At 40.3% G+C, this 19,139-nt stretch overlaps 1 protein-coding gene across 1 annotated transcript; it reads right to left on the minus strand.

Moving 5' to 3' along the window:
- Positions 1-491: 491 nt before the first annotated feature.
- On the minus strand, positions 492-17,149 carry slc12a1 (solute carrier family 12 member 1). The gene is made up of 26 exons (XM_078256940.1): positions 16,892-17,149; positions 15,420-15,557; positions 14,940-15,015; positions 13,933-14,028; positions 11,015-11,154; positions 10,814-10,924; positions 10,613-10,724; positions 10,373-10,500; positions 10,068-10,152; positions 9,752-9,909; positions 9,557-9,664; positions 9,278-9,401; positions 9,003-9,104; positions 8,628-8,783; positions 8,436-8,535; positions 8,159-8,270; positions 7,709-7,849; positions 6,984-7,090; positions 6,784-6,866; positions 6,171-6,296; positions 5,385-5,513; positions 4,841-4,952; positions 1,791-1,877; positions 1,455-1,590; positions 722-789; positions 492-627 (listed from the first exon to the last, which is right to left on the minus strand). Exons 1-26 carry the CDS (start codon positions 17,147-17,149, stop codon positions 492-494), a joined length of 3,129 nt encoding a protein of 1,042 aa, XP_078113066.1.
- Positions 17,150-19,139: the final 1,990 nt, after the last annotated feature.

Consider the following 19,139-nt stretch of genomic DNA (forward strand, 5'->3'; position numbering starts at 1 on the left):
TAATGTGGAACATTTAAACAGCTTCATGATACCAGAGTGTTTTGCACTCAGTCAATATTAAGGAATGTTTAAAAAATAATCAAACAATTACTACCACGGTTTAAAAGCATGGATGCTGTTAATCATTGATGAAAGTAAGGGTTTTTTAATTCAAAAGTATCCACTAGTGAATTCAGACATCTACTATATACATTTAATTTACAATCACTGCAGCTGGCAATGCGGTCACTCAGTGTAACCATTTAAATTAGCCTTGTAACTCTACCTGTGTCTCTGCCTTTCTTATGTATTTTTATATATATTTTCTTGTCTTAGCATTTGTGGGTATAAATGCCCTCATCAGAACTTAATTAAAAATGAATGTGTTACATTGTGGTGTTGGTCTGGAAGACATCATCCAAGGTTCTGGTATGCTTTACATTGGGCCATCATTATGGTAGCCAACTTCCATTTATTTCCTTTATAGTTATACCTATAGCCTGTAAAGTTGCTCAGGAGTAGAAAGTAAGCACACTCTTGTGGTTTCCTCTAATGAGTAGGGTGGGTGGAAGGTCCTTTGTCAGAATGTCAAGCCAGGCCATGTAGAGGAAATCAGAGACAGATTCCTTACGAGCAATTGGCATGCTCCTGCAGGGGGTGAGGGTACAGAGAGTATGTCAGACACTATTTCTTCCAAGCTTGGCACTTCAATGTTACTCAGGCAACAGTTGATTATACTTACACAATGATCAGATTGGCTGATTTAGAGTTTTCCTGAAGCACCTCATTCAGCCGTACCTGGAGGTTGGTCTGTAAAACAGCAGCAGTTACTTATTAAAGGTCCCATTGCATGAAAATTTCACTTTATGAGGTGTTTTAACATTAATGCGAGTTCCCCTAGCCTGCCTATGGTCCCCCAGTGGCTAGACATGGTGATAGATGTAAACCAAGCCCTGGGAATCCTGCTCTGCCTTTGAGAAAATGAAAGCTCAGATGGGCCGATCTGGAATCTTCCCTTTATGACGTAATAAGGAGGAAGGTTACCTCCCCTTTCTCTGCTTTGCCCGCCCAGAGAATTTGGCCCGCCCATGAGAGAGAGAGAGACATCATGGCTTGAAAACAAGCGAAGCATGGCAGTTGGTCAAGGCCACACACCCCACCCACCACCCTGCCTCCCCCTCCCCCCCTCCTCCTCAATAGCATTTAAAGCTACAGACACAGAAATGGCACATACTAAGGGAAGCTCATTGTGGGACTGGCTCTAGTGGCTGTAATTTTGCATCAAGGCTGAATTTCGAAAGAGACTTCAGATACAGTATTAGGGGACCACTGAGGCCTATAGAAAAGCATCCAAAAAGCAGCATGTCATAGAACCTTTGACCTAATTTTGCTGTTTAACGCACCCACATCCGGACCAAACTTGTACATAATTATGTGGATGCTGTATGTACAGTTCTTAGTGTCACTGGTTTTACCTTCTCTTCAAAGGTGCTCAGCTCTTCGTCAGTGATTCTCCAGGGCTGCTCTTTCCGCATAGCTTCAGCCTGAGCAGTGTCTTTGGACCCCTCATGCAGACAGAAAGGCTTAATCATCTCCTCTAACTTCTCCAAGCTGAAGGAAAGCAGTTTAAGAACATGAGCTCACTGTGGAAAATATTCTTCTTTTTAATCATATAATAATAATAATAATAATAATAATAATAATAATAATAATAATAATAATATGCAGATACTATGAGATGATTCAATTTTACTATTACTGTAGCACCATCTGGTCAGCTGTCACTATTATAACTGCAAAAATGCAATTACCTGTCAGCCCTGGGTTGGACATGGATGTCATCAATGACATTGATGTCAGTGCAAGTAATTCTGAATTTGTGCAACAGAGACTTCATCCTGCAAAACAGATTATTATTATGATTAAGTTAGTGTAGGCTACATGTTGGCACTAGCGTTGGGAGTAGGGAGCTTTAGGGGCTGCAGCCCCCCTCTGGTGGTGGCTCCAGGCCCTGCAGCTTTCTCTAGGGAAATACCTTAAAGTGGCCATGTTATGCTCATTTTCAGGTTCATAATTGTAATTTGAGATTGTATCAAAATAGGTTTACATGGTTTAATTTTCAAAAAACACCATATTTTTGTTGTACTGCACATTGCTGCAGCTCCTCTTTTCACCCTGTGTGTTCAGATCTCTGTTTTAGCTACAGAGTGAGACCTTGCAACTTCTGTAACATCTTTGTTGTCAGTCGCACATGCGCAGTAGCTAGGTAAGGATTACATGAGCTAGCTATCCGTTTCTCCAACTTCAGCCTGTACAAGGCAGGATTTGCTGGGAGACTTCGATTTATGATTTAGACTAGATTAGGGTGAATTGATGTGTGTTGTAGCAGTGTTTTGCCATTGAGAACGAGCTAGCATACTAGCGCTAGCATGCTAACGGTTAGCCCCCTAGGCCCCTCGTCTTGGCTAGTTACATAGAAAACCGTTCTCAGCTCACCCGGAGACTGAAGGCAGGATACATTCAGAAACCCGAATCTCACTCAAAACAGCATGGATGTTTTTTTTTCAAAGTTTGTATGCGTGTGGAAGCACCAGAGACACAAAATAACACCCCAAATCCCAGAAAAAGTGATTTTTTTTTTCATAATATGGGCACTTTAAACTTATAAACAAAGCAGTTCCTGTCTACAATGAGCCAGAGAGCATTTCGGTCCAGTCACCTGTGCGTTTTCCGACTGTAATTGATGGGAAGTAAAGTATGCGCACTGACCCGCCTCACACAGACGTAGGCCTAAACGAAAATCCGATTTAGTTAGACTCTCATGGGAATGCTTTTTTCTTTTCTTTTCTTTTAGCAACAAAGCTAACAATGTTAATGGTCGATAATGGATAAAATATGGACAACAAGACTATCAATACTGGATCTAAGAGTATGGATTTATTGTACAAAAGTCCCCGAAAAGAAGCAGGAGTTCCAGATTGGATAAGGCCTGCCCTACAGCTTAGGCTACCAGGGGATAGGACAGCATCGGAAAGGCACTTTCAGAGGAAGAAAATGGTAAGTAGCCAGCGTTTACCGATGTTATGTAAATCATCAATAAACTACGCATTTTGTTATCGTAGCCTATATGACAAGCTCGGTGTTAAGGGTTTAAGCGCATGCACGTATACCTATATAATAAGGTGACCAGATTTCTCAAATAAAAACCGGGGAGAATTTGAATTTAGCGCCGAATATCATTAAAAGAAGCCTATCCGATGTCCTTCACTATTAAAGAAAACGGGGACATTTCCAGTTTATTGTAATTTGACCATTGTAACTGTTGTGCTGTAGCCTAATATAAACTGATGTGCGGACATACTGGTAAAATTGGTAGGCTACTAGCCTAGCTATCTTTTTTTCTGATTAAATGATTAAACTATAAGGCCTAAAAACTTACATTTTAGTGACTAATGTAAAACCATATGTAGCCTAATATTGGATACAGTACTATGAAGAAAATGGAAAGACAAGATCATGTTTATAAAAGCTGCTCTAAAGTAGACCTACAAGTTTACCAAACCCTACAGAGCACCACTAAGCAGAATTACAATTAAGCGGGACAGTTAAGTGGTGTCACGTACACTACGTCAAAAGTTTGGGGTCACTTAGAAATTTCCATTCCACTCCATTATAGACAGAATACCAGCTGAGATCAGTTGCATTGTTTTTTTAACCAGGGCAGCAGTTTTCAGATGACATTATGTGCTTACATAATTGCAAAAGGGTTCTCCAATGTTTTCTCAGTTAGCCTTTTAAAATGATATCAGATTAATAAACAGAATGTGCCTTTGGAACATTGGATGAATGGTTGCTGATAATGGGCAACGTAGATATTGCATTAAAGATCAGCCACTTCTTTCTACAACAGTCGAGAATCCTTTTGCAATTATGTAAGCACATAATGTAATCTGAAAACTGCTGCCCTGGTTAAAAAAACAATGCAACTGATCTCAGCTGGTATTCTGTCTGTAATGGACTGGAATGGAAATTTTTAAGTGACCTCAAACTTTTGACCGGTAGTGTATGTGTGTGGGGCGATCATAAACTGTATACAAAAAGAGCTGAGAGAGCGAGCCGCAAAGAGCATGACGCGATGAGACGTCAACTCTGTTACGCAAGTTTTTCCTGACAACACTTTACTCAAAATAACAAGGCTTGCTATGTGTTTTTAACGCACATTTAAAAACTGGGACAGGCCACTGAAAACGGGGATGTCTGGTCACCATGGACCTATAAGCTGGTCACATTAGTAAGACCCCCCCCCGGTCAAAATACGTTCCCAATATGATGATGGTATTTATTTTTCAGTTAAAAACATCTGTAAAGGGATGTTGTGGGTAGAGCTGGGCAATATATCGATATTATATCTATATTGTGATATGGGACTAGATATTGTCTTAGATTTTGGATATCGTAATATCGTAATATGGCATAAGTGTTGTCTTTTCCTAGTTTTAAAGGCTGCATTACAGTAAAGTGATGTACTTTTCTGAATTTATCAGACTTTTGTAACTGTTCTATTTTTTGCCTTTACCCACTTAGTCATTATATCCACATTACTGATTATTTATCAAAAATCTCATTGTGTAAATATTTTGTGAAAGCACCAATAGTCAACACTACAATATCGTTGCGGTATCGATATCGAGGTATTTGGTCAACACTATCGTGATATTTGATTTTCTCCATATCGCCCAGCTCTAGTTGTGGGCTCATTATTTTTTAGATCTGAATTTTGCCAATTCATTTCCCAAATCTACCCATTAAGCTAAAATTGATATTGAAACATTAATTATAAATATTATTATTTTTCACTTACTCCTGTTTATCTAGCTCACAGCGCCCAGGTTGTCCAGCGATGAAGATCCTTAATTTGCTGTCTTTCCACTTCTTCCTGGTGGTGAGGATGTATGGGAGCAGCAGGGTCAGACCTGAGAGAGGGGAAATGCTTTTAAAAAAAAATTACTAGTGAATCCAGTTGGTTTTATTGTACAAAATAAGTATTGTGGTATTTCACATGTGCAAAGGTGGTTATGTTTTTGCAGTTGTCAGTTTTTTGTCTGTTATCAGGAGATCCCAAACACTTCCATGTGTTTGATGGACAGATCAAGCTTGGGCCAAGACACAACTCATAAGATTTTGGTTGTGATCCAGATCTGGCATGTCTGACTTCTAGTTTACCATCTTTTCTTGGTTTTATTTTATTGTTCAGGTGTTATTTATTTTACTCAGCTTTCGTCAATCTGCAGGTTTTCTGCATTAGTATCCAGGAGAATGTGGGGCGTCACTGTGCACGTATCTGGTACAATCTTTATGGCAAGATAGATAAAAAGAAGAGTGCCAATAGAGGACCCAACACCTACCTCCATCATCAAACAGCCACCACACATCAATGGTGCCTTTAGGCTGTTTCTTATGGAACTGAGCACTGGCCTCCAACATCCTCTCATTCATCTTGGCAACCTGCGGGGGTGGAGGGCCGCACACTGACACTGAGAGAGAGAGAGAGAGAGAGAGAGAGAGAGAGAGAGAGAGAGAAAAAACAATACAAGAAATGAGAAGTGGATGAGGGAGAGGAACAGTAGGAGGCAATCTAATTCAAAGACTGAGCATGGAAAATTAAGTTGGATAGAAAAAATAGTGCAAATCAACATTAAGAGCTGACTCTACATCAGCGGGAACAGTCATCTCTCAGGTTTAATGTTCCAATGAGTGGGATCCAGATTGCATACTAATGGCCATTGCAGTCAGTGGTGTGTGTGTGTGTGTGTGTGTGTGTGTGTGTGTGTGTGCGTGCTGTCTGGGTTAAAGGGCTGCTCTTAAGGGCTGCTCTTCAGACTGCAACGAAAGGGACCATATTATTGGATTACGCTCTCAGAGACATCTTTTAGTGGGAGCGCTTGATTCAATTATATTTTGAAAGTGGAGTGTGGAGAACTTTCTAAAAAAGATGTGTGCCATTGGTTTCATTTGGTAAATGTATGTTATTTCAGTTGGGCAGAGTGAGATAGATACCTCCCTTTTCCCTTATATTTAAAGATTACACTCATCTTTCGATGCAACTGTTGCTTTACATAGCTTAGATTGAAGCCTATCTGCAATGTCAGGTACGATTTGAACAGAGAGAAATAACCTCTAGAGAGAGATACCTCTGGTCGTGAGCACTTGCTGAGAGGATTTCCTGGACTTCCTGAACAGTCCTCTTGCTTTCCCTCCGTTTGACATCATCTCATTGTCCAGTGCCTGTTGCTCCTTTGCTGCCTTTAGCATCTCCTCTGAAAGACATAATCAGATTTCCTGTTTATGATAAATATGTAATCGTTGTGAATATGTGTTACATCACTTAGGATTATCTTTGTTACTGTAAAGATTTCTACAGAGGCACAGCTTGAAACTGGTATTTATTTTAGCATCTTATCTGTTAACTATACCTGATCTTCATAAATACTTGGTAATGTACAGAACAAAGTGCCCTGTCTGTGTTATTTTATTGTAGTGGGTTACTGTGAGTTGTTAATAAGAATAAATGTTCAGCAGCAGTGCAGTATTTATTTTCACTTTTGATAGTTTAGAACAGTCAAAATGTATTCAAAGTCAGTTCAGGTCAACTACCAACTCTTTCTGTATCCTATTATCTTAAAACATATTTATAAATGACGTTTCTTCATTTAGATTTCTCTGCTATGTTGTATCATTGTTTGTTGCTTTATTCATTTCATGCTGCTGTTTTAATTAATAGCCTTAAGACATTGTTGTACTGACCTTCCGCCTCGACAATGTGCGACACATCAAGTCCCTGGTCCATCCTTAGCATCACTGTCCCATACTCAAAGTCAAATGCATCACTGTCAAAAAGGAAAGGAGAATGAGGACACCAATTCAAAACAAAGATCTCCTATTTATGTTTAATTTCTGGGTACATTTTTATCATGTGTGCTTCTGTGCATCTATTTGTGACTTACTGCAGTATTCCCACATAACTCTGCACTGCCTCTGTGCTTGCAGTCCTCCAGTTTCTCTGGAAACCTACCATTAATGTGTTAGGCTTCATACGGCCGAGACCAGAGGCCTGTAAGGAAAAGCACGACACCCATAGCATAAAGATAAAACCCTAAATCAGTTAACTGAAGCAACGCACGTAACCCTGCGTTTGAAAAACCTGGAGTTTTTATTAACTAGAGGAGGAAAAAAATTGGCAAGACAAGAAGGCCGGGAAGCTGTTTCACTGACAGAAATGATATCCAGATCATAGGTCTTACTTCATCTGCAGATACAATGCTGTGTTAATCAATTATAGCTTTTAATCTGCCGTGTTATTTGAAGTAAGCAGTCCTTACAATGAGCCTTCTCTCCAAAGTGTGATAACCAGAGCCATAACACTGTTTTCATGCTCTTCATTAACTGTAAAAACTACTGTAAACGGATACATTAACACTCTCTACTTCCTTCAGTAATGTCCTGGCCATAACCTTAAGATATGTCTGGGACAAAGTCATAACATAACAATAGATGAAATCGGTCAATAAAACCTGTTTTTGCAATGTTTAAATCTGCCGGCTCCCTTCAATCATTGCATTTTATGTGATTTCACATGACAAATAATAAAAAGGCTGATTGATCAAAACTCGCCAGTTACACATTAATCGAATGGTTGAAGAAACATGTTGTAAATCATGACCACACTGACCTGCAGCAAGCTCTTAGTCCCTTCCCTGAAGCTGTCACAGGCCACAGCAGCATAAAACGCCTTACGTTTGGTCTTCCTAAGCCACAGCTGGTTCTTTTCCATACCAGCATTCATCTTTTCGAGGGCCTCTGACCTCGGGCCCTGGAGAGATCACAACATACATCTGCATGTGAGTGGAAGTGTTTTGTGTGAGTGTGTTTGAGAGAGAAAGAGGCAGAAATACAACTTTTTCATACGTTGGCATTTTCCTCATCCCTGCTTGATATTTGCTTGATTATCCAATGCATGTGAAGTCTGAACCCAGCCCAATGTAAGTTTGCTTGATGTGCAAGTCTTGATTTAAATAGAAGGTTGATATTTAAATGAAGATTTAGAAAAGACGATATGTGCTGCCTTGGTAATATCTATTGTTTTGCATTTGCAAATAATGAGATTACAATATAACCGTACCACAAATACTTCACAGGTGAGACAGAGTCCATAGTTCTTAGAAAGGGAGTGAGCCAGGTCCAGGAGAGCTGGTCTGGCCCGTGCTGAACCTGATAGTGCTAAGATCTGAGGCCTGAGAAAAACAAGCATGTATTACAATATCACTCCATATTTTAGGATTCTGAAAATGTCCTTTGATTTGAATATTTTAGCTTTGTATATGTCATACTGATGAGGACAATTTTGTAGAAGTTGTATTGTATATTTGTACCCACGGTTACGCAATGCACACTTTTACCTGAAGTTTTTGACATGATCCTCTACACCAGACAGAGACAGAGCGTTGTTGACTGCACTCACAAATGTCACCGCCTGTGTGGACGAACCCCAGTTCACATCTAGAGAGGATTTAAAAGTCCTAACAGGTTAGTTCATGCAGGCATTATGAATGCACTTCCAAACATACAAACACGTAAATGATGCAGCTCACCTGGCTTCTTGACTTTGACATAAATGTAGAGTAGGATTTCAATGCCGTATGTGATTAGAGCAGCCCACCAGTTGATAACAAACATAACAACACAGCAGAGCAATGCGCCCAACAGGGATAGCCACATGTTGTAGTATTTATATGCTGGTCTCCATCCTGGGAAATGCATGACAGAAGATAGGCCACATTTAGTAACTGCAAAAATGCTTTTTGTGATGGTGCCTTGTTTTAATAATATATATTATGTATATATACTGTATATATAATTGTACATTCCCGAAAAGAAACAGGTATCAATGGATGAAAAAAGTAGAATTATTTGAACCTACAGGCAGAATTTTTTATTTATAAGCTACTTCGTCTGTAGAGGCCCACCTGGAGACTTGGCGTAAGATGCATGGAAGCAGGAGAAATTGACGAGAGCATAAGATGCCAGAAAGAAGTTTGAGATGATAGGAGCGATGGTGTTAAGATTACCTACAGAGAGCAAAAATAAATAAAAACCTCAGTCAAATTGGAATTCTTTCAAAATACACAACAGTAAACAGTCTATTGGCATATTTGTTCATTTGAAGCCTAGAATACATTTTAATATAAAGTACAAGATGTTAAGATGTTATGGCCAGGCCACGATAGACAATTGAACTGACCAATGAGAATGAAGGCCACAGAAATAATGAATGTGAGGACATAGCCACGAATTGGCTCATTGTTCTTGCCATATCCCTTGGCAAAGTAGTGCAGGATCTTGTAGATGTTGTCTTTACACAGTGCCTAAGGACAGACAGAGAGAGAGCTTAAGTTAAAAAATATTTTTTATTTTCAGGAGTTAAGAGCAAGAAGTTGTATCTCAGTGGAGAGTTCCTCTAAAACTTTGCATTGCAGTTGCACTGTTTTTAGAAGAAAAAAACCCATAGTGCACTACTGACCTGGAAGACTTTGGGAGCACTGACAAGGGAAGCCAGAGCTGATGAAAGGGTGGCTGAGAACGTTCCAGCAATGATGAGGGGACCAAACCCAGACACCATGGTCATCACCTGAACCAGAGGTGAGGAGAGGAAAGCATTCAAGATGAAAAAAGAGCTCCTTTTTATGTGCGGATTAGAGTTTGAAGGGCTCTGTACCTGATTGTTGTTCAGCGAGCCAAATTCGCATTTTTTCACTGTGCAGGAAGAGAAATTCCAGCCGAGCTCACAAGCAGCTACTGCTGAACCATTGCATGATGCTCCGGCAGTAACGATATCTGTTATGTTTCCTGTGGCTTCACGGACAACAGTGGCAGCTGACCAATTAGTGAGAAGAACAGATGCTTAGGTTTTTTTTTTTAAAGTCTAACAACCAACCTCCCAGAAATACTATATATTCCAATGGTCCAAAACACAAATGCATAATTAGTATACAGTTTCTCATTGGAGTTGCATTTCATGGGTTACTACTTACAGACACAGATACCCACACCCAAGTAGGTGATACCAGTTATCAGGATGGCCAGCAAGGTACCTTTAGGTATGGCTGCCTGGGGATCCTGTAAAATAACATTAACATTTGAAAGTAAATTACTAAATAAATGAAGTTAAAAAAGCTTCTGATACTATCCCATGATTCAAAGAATAAAAAGTACAAAATTGAGTGGTTTATTTTTTTATCAATTCCAGCCTTTTGTTTAGAAACCTACAGTGTACCACAGTAGCTAATGATTCCTATGCATAGCTCTTATGCAATGACCTCCTGTATGAAAAAGTTACCCGCAAGTCGCCAGAGATGTTGGCTCCAGCCAGGATCCCGGTTGCAGCAGGGAAAAAGATGGAGAACACTGAAAAAAAATTCTCATTCTCTGTAAAACTTGGCGTAAAATTCTCTAAGAAGATTTTCGCTGTGAGAGAGGCAAGAGAAATGGGGAGGAAGGAAGAACATTAGAAGTCATATCTTCACATTTTTTAGTTAAATTACTGAAGCTGTGCGTTAGTTGGGAGAGGGTGTCTTACAGTCATAATTAAAGAAGCCTTTGGATTTCTTATCAGTGGTTGCAGGGATGACAGTTCCTACAAATACATTCACTATGGCCACCAGCAAGACAACGAGTAGAAGAATCTGTGCCTATGTGGACAAAACAATAAAGTTATGGTTAGACGTTTTACCACAACAAGCCCAGATTATTGGTGTACAACAACATGTTCATCTCTTACTTTGGCCTCCCATTCCATTCCAGCAACTGATAAGGCCAACAGCAACACCACAGTAATACATCCAACGATTCTGATGTCATTGATTTCATCCACCATGATGGCGTCGTTATCCTGACGGGATGGTAGAGGCACGGATAAGTGCATAGTGAAATATCTTGGATATCTTATAATCAATTCCCTCTACAGTATAACATCACACACCTTGAGCAAGTCAACCACCGTCTCAGCAAATCCCACCACATACATGGCTACAGCCACCGCATTGGCAAAGGCAAAAATTAGACCAATCGACCCGCCAAACTCTGGTCCCAAACTGCGAGATATCAAGTAGTAGGCTCCTCCTGAAATGACAGAATGAAGCACACACACACATATATATATATATAACAGTGGTGGATGATTAATCACCACATCACTGATTCACTGATTTAATGTCAGGACAAGTTGAGAAGGCTGTAAAACAGAGAAAAGGCTTCAAGAGGTGATATTCAGGTGATGTGAGCCTTGTGTCTTATCTACACAAACTGCCCTCCTGGTCATTCCATTGTCTCAGTAAACGATTTTATGTTATGAGCGTGTGTTATCTCAAGCTTTATACATTGATACATAATGTTTAAACTGTTGGCTCAGTTGTTGAGTATCTGTTAAGAGTGCATAAGGTTTGTGAAATTTCACACTACACCGCTTCTCCACTCCCTTCACTGGTTACTCGTTGCTGCCCGCATCCGCTTCAAGACACTACTTGCGTACTGTGCTGCGAACGAATTAGGCGCAGGTTACAGTGGCCTGAAGTTTAAACTTGTGCGTTGGTGTGTGCGTCAATCTATTTAAGAAAATAGCAGGGCCGGCATGTGTGTGCGCGTGGGGAGTGTGTGGTAGAGTGAGTGGGAGAGTGACGGTGATTAGCAGCCTTTCTCAAACTATGGGCCGGTCCGCGGAGTAATGCCTACTGGTCCGCGGTCCCACCCCACCCCCCCAAAAAATAAAATAAATTAGGCTAAAATAGGCTAAATAACCGGGCATGGGCTGCTGTGGGACCGCTGTATTAGAGTCTGCACCGACGGGGCTGCAGCAGTGACAGGGAGGCATGCAGTGTCATGGCGGTAATCAAAAGAGGTGTCTCCCTCTGTTCAGGAAACTCCATTGGTGTCGCCAGGTCATTTTTCCAGGGCTTCAGCCAAATGTTATTTTAAATGTAGGTAGTAGTGCACATTAATATTGCTACATCATGTTTAAAGTTCCCGTGACGTGACGTTTACAGTCTCTGGTTAAGGCTCAAGCACATGGAGCTCTGACGAACCCATCCATCACTTTTTCGAGACGAGCAGCGCGGCTTCCACAGTCAGTGTAGCAGCTTCAGGTAATTATAATAGACACGCTGAGCTATGTGCATGCTGCGGCAGAAGTGTCGCACTTGTGCTTCATGTATTTCTATTGTACTTTTGGTTTTCCTCCTCTGATGAAGAGCAGCGTACAGCCGTTTCCCTAAACAGAGATCCAAACAGCGCTCTCTGTGTCTGTCAGACAGTTCTGAATGAGATATATTAGCAGAGCAATAACCTTTCTTGAAATATTTAAATTATAAAAGTTTCGAACATGAGCAGAAATGTTGCTGAAACACATCTGAGCTATTAAAGTCCAGAAGTTTATAAATTAATTAAAATGAATCATCATATATCATTCACATGAATAAGTGCCACATGCACATTTAAAGACAAAAGATGCAAGAGGAGGGACGAGTAGATTATGCCTCCATGTGTGTTGACTCAGCAGAGATAACATTAAATTAGACAAGTTGATCCACAGTAGAATAGTTGAAAGCAATACAGAATATTTTTCTGATTCTCAATGCCTGAGAACCTTACTGCATTATATACAATTATTGTCACCTGTGATTTCCTTACATTCACCAGAATGCAGTAACTTAAGTGTTTAATGCTCAAAATGTTCTGGGGGAAAACCCCCAGACCACCCACATCTAATGTCTGTTCCCAAAATCTGGAAACAATGTGCCTTTGGGTTGCTTCTCTAACCTCTGTGCATCTAAAATGTAACCGTAAATTCCGTAATAATTTCCAGAGGATGAGGGCCAAACATTACTGGGCCTTGGCACAAATAAGTTTGAGAAAGGCTGCTCTAGAGTCATAGTGAGAGAAACAAAGTGTCTCCCCTGTGCTTTCTGACCAAAGTGGGAATTCTGTAGCAGGCAAAGTTAACCCTCTCCTTGATTTCATACTGCTTATGGAGAAGAAGAACCAGGAAATGAGTAGGAGGAAATACAATGCTACCAAGCCACGGCCGAGTGATGTGCGTCACCGCGACGTGTAGTTACATTTTTCGATAGGTGCACGTCAGGCTACGGCGCGGGGTCCGTGCCTCCACGCGTATGTAACCACGGCGTAGATTTAACGCAGAAGTATAAATCACGCTTAGGCCCAGGTTACAGTGGAGGTTCTAATTGGGGATCAAGGGTGGCCAGTGCCCCCGTAATATTGAGCCTCGACCCCCCTCTGGTCCCCCTAACTGGCAAATATGTTATACATTTTTAACCCCACCTTTATATTAAATTATGTGCAGTGAACGTAGTGTAGATTTACACTGAATGAGTGTTCTTGTGTTTATTGTTACGTGTTTATCATTAGTCTTTTGTAGAACCAAACCTATGGAAGGTTGGTGGTATGTAGGCTAACACTTGTGCTAAATATATTTGGTACCTCTAAAATCGCATGTGGCTCCAGCCTGGTCACACATTTCAAATAGGACATGGTTAAACCTTACACCCTCGCTCGTCCACTCTGCTTAATGCTTCCTCACTGCGAGGGACACCTAATCATTCAACGAAATCCCAAACGAGCTCCCCATTGACACACACACACTTACACATCTTCCGCCGCAGGCTAAAAACATATCCGTTCCAAGACTGCACTTTGGCTAAGAAGATGATGGCTAAAAAAGCTTATTTGAAGCTCCTGTACTTCTATGTGATTCTTGCTGCACTGAATTTATACCTTCATGGTTGAATGCACTTATTGGGGGTCGGCCGCTAAATGAAATGTAATGTAAAGAAAATGTTGTGAACATGAGGGTTGATCATGAGTGTTGATGATGCATTGTCTTACCTCCTCTCACCACACCATTAGTACAAATGGCTGACATGGAAAGGCCAGTGATGGTGGTGACCACACAGCTAAGAGCAATAACCACAATTCCCAGACCTGAAATGTACACATACAACAGCTCAAAATAATTATTTTTCAACTGAAAAATTACTCAGGTATTCAACCTAAGTGGCAAGTCATGGAACACTTTGATTGTGAAATATAACCCTCCTCCCCACAGTCACCTTTAAACAGTGAGGGAGTCAAAGTCCCAGAGAAGCCTGGAGGCCATAAGTTATAGCCAATGCCTAACCATTTACTTACGCCGCCTGAACAAAAGCTGCTGCCGATTGATAGGTTCTTAAGCAATGAACACACTCATAAACCCATTCACACAACTCTCCATACCTCTTGTACACACACACACACACACACACACACATACACACACACACACACACACACACACACACACACACACACACACACACACACACAGCTCAGGTTTGGCTCTTAGAATGGACCTTCAGCAAGTTTAGGTCATTTGGGACCTCAGAAAGGCTTGTTCAGTTGAATCTGTCCCAATTCAATCACTCCCTGCTAATAAGTGGAGGACCATATAATCCTTAGTAATTGTCTCTATAGTTCCTAGAATTGCTGGTAACAGCGCCTCATTTTACAAAACACAGACATGCAGGATTGTCAGCTGTTGCTCCAGGCGACTATATCAACCTGAAAATAATCGTTGTTAAACTGGGGGAATCATCTTTAGGTTCACTGATGGTTGATCATGCTATTTTTAAGGCCCACATTAGCAACAGTTCCCAACCTACCCTGAGCTGCATAAAAATAAAACGGCCATATCTCAGGCTATATGCAGTTATAGATCATGTTTAAACTGTTGGTGCCAGCTGCTGTTGCTCTGTTGTACACGTGTCTGTTATGAGTGAAATGTCTGCATAAAAGGCAAGTCGAGAGTTGGATTTAAAAAAAACTCCCCTAAAAACATGCATCCTTGTCTTACTCACCCCAGCCTGCCTGACCAAAAACCCAGGACAGACGGATGAACAACATGACACCCCAGATGTTCAGCATGCATCTCACCTGTGGAAGAGAAGAACAATTGAAGTTCAAAGTCTTCAGTCATGATTTATCATTATGTCAAGTGAGAGAAACACAGTCACGTTAATGAGATGCATACTTAAACATATAGACGTTTTATCCATAGTTTCCATTCCAATCACAAACTGAAACATCTGTAACTCAATTAAAAAGTACTAAACAGCATTAAAAGAATTTTCGGTCTTTTTTTATCTTCGTGCCAGCAGCACAGATGATCAACCAGCAGCTCTTGAGTACAATTAATGCAAATCAATCCCAGACTCGGATCTTTGAAGTCTTACTTGGCCCTGGTGTGTTACTGAGCCTCATCTTGCCAGGTCACAGTTATATACACTGCTTCTATAAAGCGCAGGGAGGCCCAGCCGTCATGACCCAACATAACTCACCAGGACGCCCCTTATCCAGCCAAACTTTACTGCTCCTTTGTCGTCAGTGGGAACAGCAGACTCCAGATCATCAGAGGGGGTCCCGTCACTCCCATCGCCATCGTCCTCCACAGTGTCTGGCACAGAGATCGCTCCATTCTGTTGGGAAAATGTAGAGAAAAACATTATGGAAAGGAAATATGTAAACTCATCTTAATAGACATAACTGGGATATATTCATGATGATTGTGCTTTTAGCATTTCTGGTGTTAATACACATTTTTCAATTGAAATAAAAACAGCATCATTATTAAAAAGTCCCAATCTCTGGCGCAAAGTGTTTTCTGTCCTCTCATCTTTTATGTGTTTGACTCTCTCCTGCCATCTCTTTAATACACAGGAGAGACTTCGTGAGGCAGAGGAAAATGTGATGGTTTGATTTGGATGAAGATTGATAAAGCATTTGAGAGACATTACACTACAGTGTGTCTGTCCCTGTAAACTGGAGAGCAAAATGGAGAGGACAACCTAATGTCAACTGTCTATGAAGATGAATACTGACTATTAGATGACTCTCCTGCATGACATCTGATTTAGTGAGACCTCTCAGATCTGTTTTATTAACTTGAAAGCAAGAGATTTTGGCAACAAGTATCCTATCAAGTCATTCAAATCTGAGAAACATGTAACATGTCAGAGTCATTCATGTATTCAAAGTGTAAACAGTCAGTTAATATGTTTAGATTAATTAATGAATTAGATGCATGTTATTCTCTGGCAACATAACTATGAGTCAGCTGTATTTAGTCTTTCGAGGTGAATGAAACAAAGATTTTTTTGTCAAGAAAAGATTGCGTAATAGATGGCATTGGCACTATATCTGTTTTAAAACTGGAATGACACATCGCTTCTTTCATTTTCTGCAGAGGAAGACTGCTAAAAGATCTGTGTTGTTTTTTTGTCTGTTCAGAAATTTTCATCTAGTTCAACCTATAAAACCCAAAAGACCTATGACCTCATCTCTTTTGCAACACAGGGCAGTATAATGGCCTAATAAAAAAGCACTAAAACTCTTAAGTGTGTTAGTTGCTGTAGAGCTTTAGAAATAACTTTCACTGTCCTTTTTAGTTTCTTTGGGCAACGATTTAGTGACTGAACTGTGGACACTGAAAGTGATGATGTTTGAACGATCAAGCAACTGTAAAAGTCTCATTTTACTGTGTTTGGAGTCTTTAACCTGAGTGAACGGACTGTGCAGGTCAGGAGCAGAAAAAAGACTGCAGTTAAAGAGTCAGTGACTTGAATTTGGGACTCAGGAAACAGATACATAAAAGTAAACGAAAACAACAAAAAGTACTTTCTGCAGAAGGTGAAGGACAAACATGCAGATCTTGTACTTCAAAGAAAACAGAAAGACAAGAAGAGAAAATAGGTGTAGGGGATCTGTATCATTCATATTTAACAACTTCTCTCACAGACATACATGCACTCACCTTCTGAAACACATCATGAAGCTCCTGCAGGGATGGTCGCACAGCCCGGTGACCACTCATACTGCCTGCATTGCGATAGAAGTCAATGTTGGGCACTCGGTCCAAAGTGTCATGACCAAAGGCACTGACAACCGAGGGCCGTACCGTTCGGTGCTCCCCGTTAGAGAAGTTGGTCTCCTCATAGACAGGAGGTTCATCCAGAGTGGAATCATAAGCGGGGTTAACGTGCTCCCCTCTGTTAGACTTAAGCCTCTCCATCAGGAATGCTGAAAGAGATTCTCAGATTTACACAGTAAAGGATAAAACAGCGGTGTGGGTCTTAAGTCTTCAGTCATCCATCAGTGTCTTGAAGGAGCAGAGCACTGCATCAACTGGCGTGGTTGTCCTTGTTTGTTGATGTATAGACTAGACTAGGATTAGACTTATAGAGATCTCTTCTGCCGCTCTTAGCTTCTTCTTATGCGTAAACTCGGTTTGTGTCAGATGGCATACCTTTATACCCTGCATCCCAGGGTCATACACTGGCTACCAGCTATTGGCTAACTCTCTGGATCAACCATCAGAAAACTGAACGAGGGGTGTCAGATATGTCCTTGCTCCATCCTAACGGACACAAAGACATTGCTTAATAATTAACCAAGTCATAAATGCCAAACGAGAGATAAAGGCGCTCATTGACTGAGTTCTGGAGAACTGATTACTAATATTTTTGTCTGAGGTGCAGAGCAAAAGCACATATTGTCATGCTGTTGCCATTTATGGGCTATGGATAGTATTTCCTCAGACCTATGGGCCCTTTGGACGAATCATTGAGAAACATCTACATGAAAATTCCCACTTGACGAATACGACTAAGGAGCAAAGGTTTCAAGGTTACAGACCCTTTGTGATGTTTTTACAAAGGTTATGAAAAAGATAAAGCTAATATGGAATGATAAAAAAAATTATATAATAGAATGTAATCACTAGAACTAGTGTGATAACAGGAGGGAAATCAAGCATATAGTCACTAAGATATTGGGCCCATAAGAGTTATATAACTGAAATAAATGTTATCTCTAATGATTCTCTCTGCCACAACGTGTTAACGGAGAAAGTCAATGGGTTGACTAACACATAAGAAGTGGCCATATTCATGAGGAAAATGGGAGTTAATATGACACCATGAATTACAGGAACATGCCGGCGGCACTTCTTTATAGCCACATGACTTTTCTAAAGTGCCTTTAAAAGGCCTCTTAACAGGTAAACTTCCTTATTACTGATACACCACAGTGATTTATGCACAGAGCGAAAGGCAGATTAATGACTCCAAATCTGACCTTGGCTGTATTGCTGCACTTGTTTTTACTGTATGTGCAGAAGGAGGCAATTTATTTTATAATGTTTATCAGATTCGGATTCACAAGAATCATACTGACTGAGTGATGTTGAAGAAAGAAAATCTTCCACATGGAATGTCATGTACAGTTCTTCTCTTCCCCTCCACCTTTGTCTCACTTCTACTTTGTCTTCGTCAGACTGCAACAGGTCATTTTATCTAATAATGGTGATATTAATCCTAAACTTTGTTCGCAGAGATGGAAGAAGTACTGAGATCTTTTACTCCGCAGTATAGAAATACTGTTAGAAGAAAAATTCCTGCATTCAAATTTTTACTTAAGTAAAGCCTACAAAAATATTTGCATTAAAATATAAGTAAAAGTACTGCAGAACGCCCCATCTAAGAATAATATATATTACATATCAGTTATATAATAATAAAAACAGAATAAATTTGCAAAGTAACTAAAGCTAGCAAATAAATGTAGTGCAATATAAATTACAATATTTTCTTCAGGTAGGTGATTAAAAAAAAGAAGGAAATATTCACAAGGACCTCATGATTGTATATAGGTATAGTACATGAGTAGTTGTACTTTCCACTTTCCACTGCAATATGAAAAAAGTGCTTTAATCCTGCAGAGACCAAATCAAGTGATCAAGTCGGACTACTGACCAACTAACTAACTAACTAACTAACTTACCCATAGAGTAAAATGTACAGACATATTATACAGATTCTCAGGCTCTAGCTGTCTCACAGACTGGACTCACAACTAAAGTAACACTTCTTGACTGTCGGAGTTGCTGGAAGGTGGCCTGCTGTGTCAGAGGCACTTTTAGGAAAGGTCAGCTGTTGAAATACAGTATCTAAAACAGCTCTTTTAAAGTGCCCATATTATGAAAAAAAAACTTTTTCTGGGAT

The sequence above is a fragment of the Sander vitreus genome, chromosome 1 (genome assembly GCF_031162955.1).
Source record: "Sander vitreus isolate 19-12246 chromosome 1, sanVit1, whole genome shotgun sequence".
In the NCBI taxonomy this organism is placed as follows: Eukaryota; Metazoa; Chordata; class Actinopteri; order Perciformes; family Percidae; genus Sander; species Sander vitreus.

Bases quoted from the DNA above. Each gene is read 5' to 3' on its own strand.
- slc12a1 (XM_078256940.1), bottom strand. From the start codon at position 17,149: ATGGAGAGGCTTAAGTCTAACAGAGGGGAGCACGTTAACCCCGCTTAT. The intron at 15,016-15,419 runs GTGAGTTATGTT...TCTCTTCCACAG, and splicing joins GCTGGATAAGGGGCGTCCTG to GTGAGATGCATGCTGAACAT. The intron at 10,501-10,612 runs GTAAGACACCCT...CCTCTCTCACAG, and splicing joins AGGCTTCTTTAATTATGACT to CGAAAATCTTCTTAGAGAAT.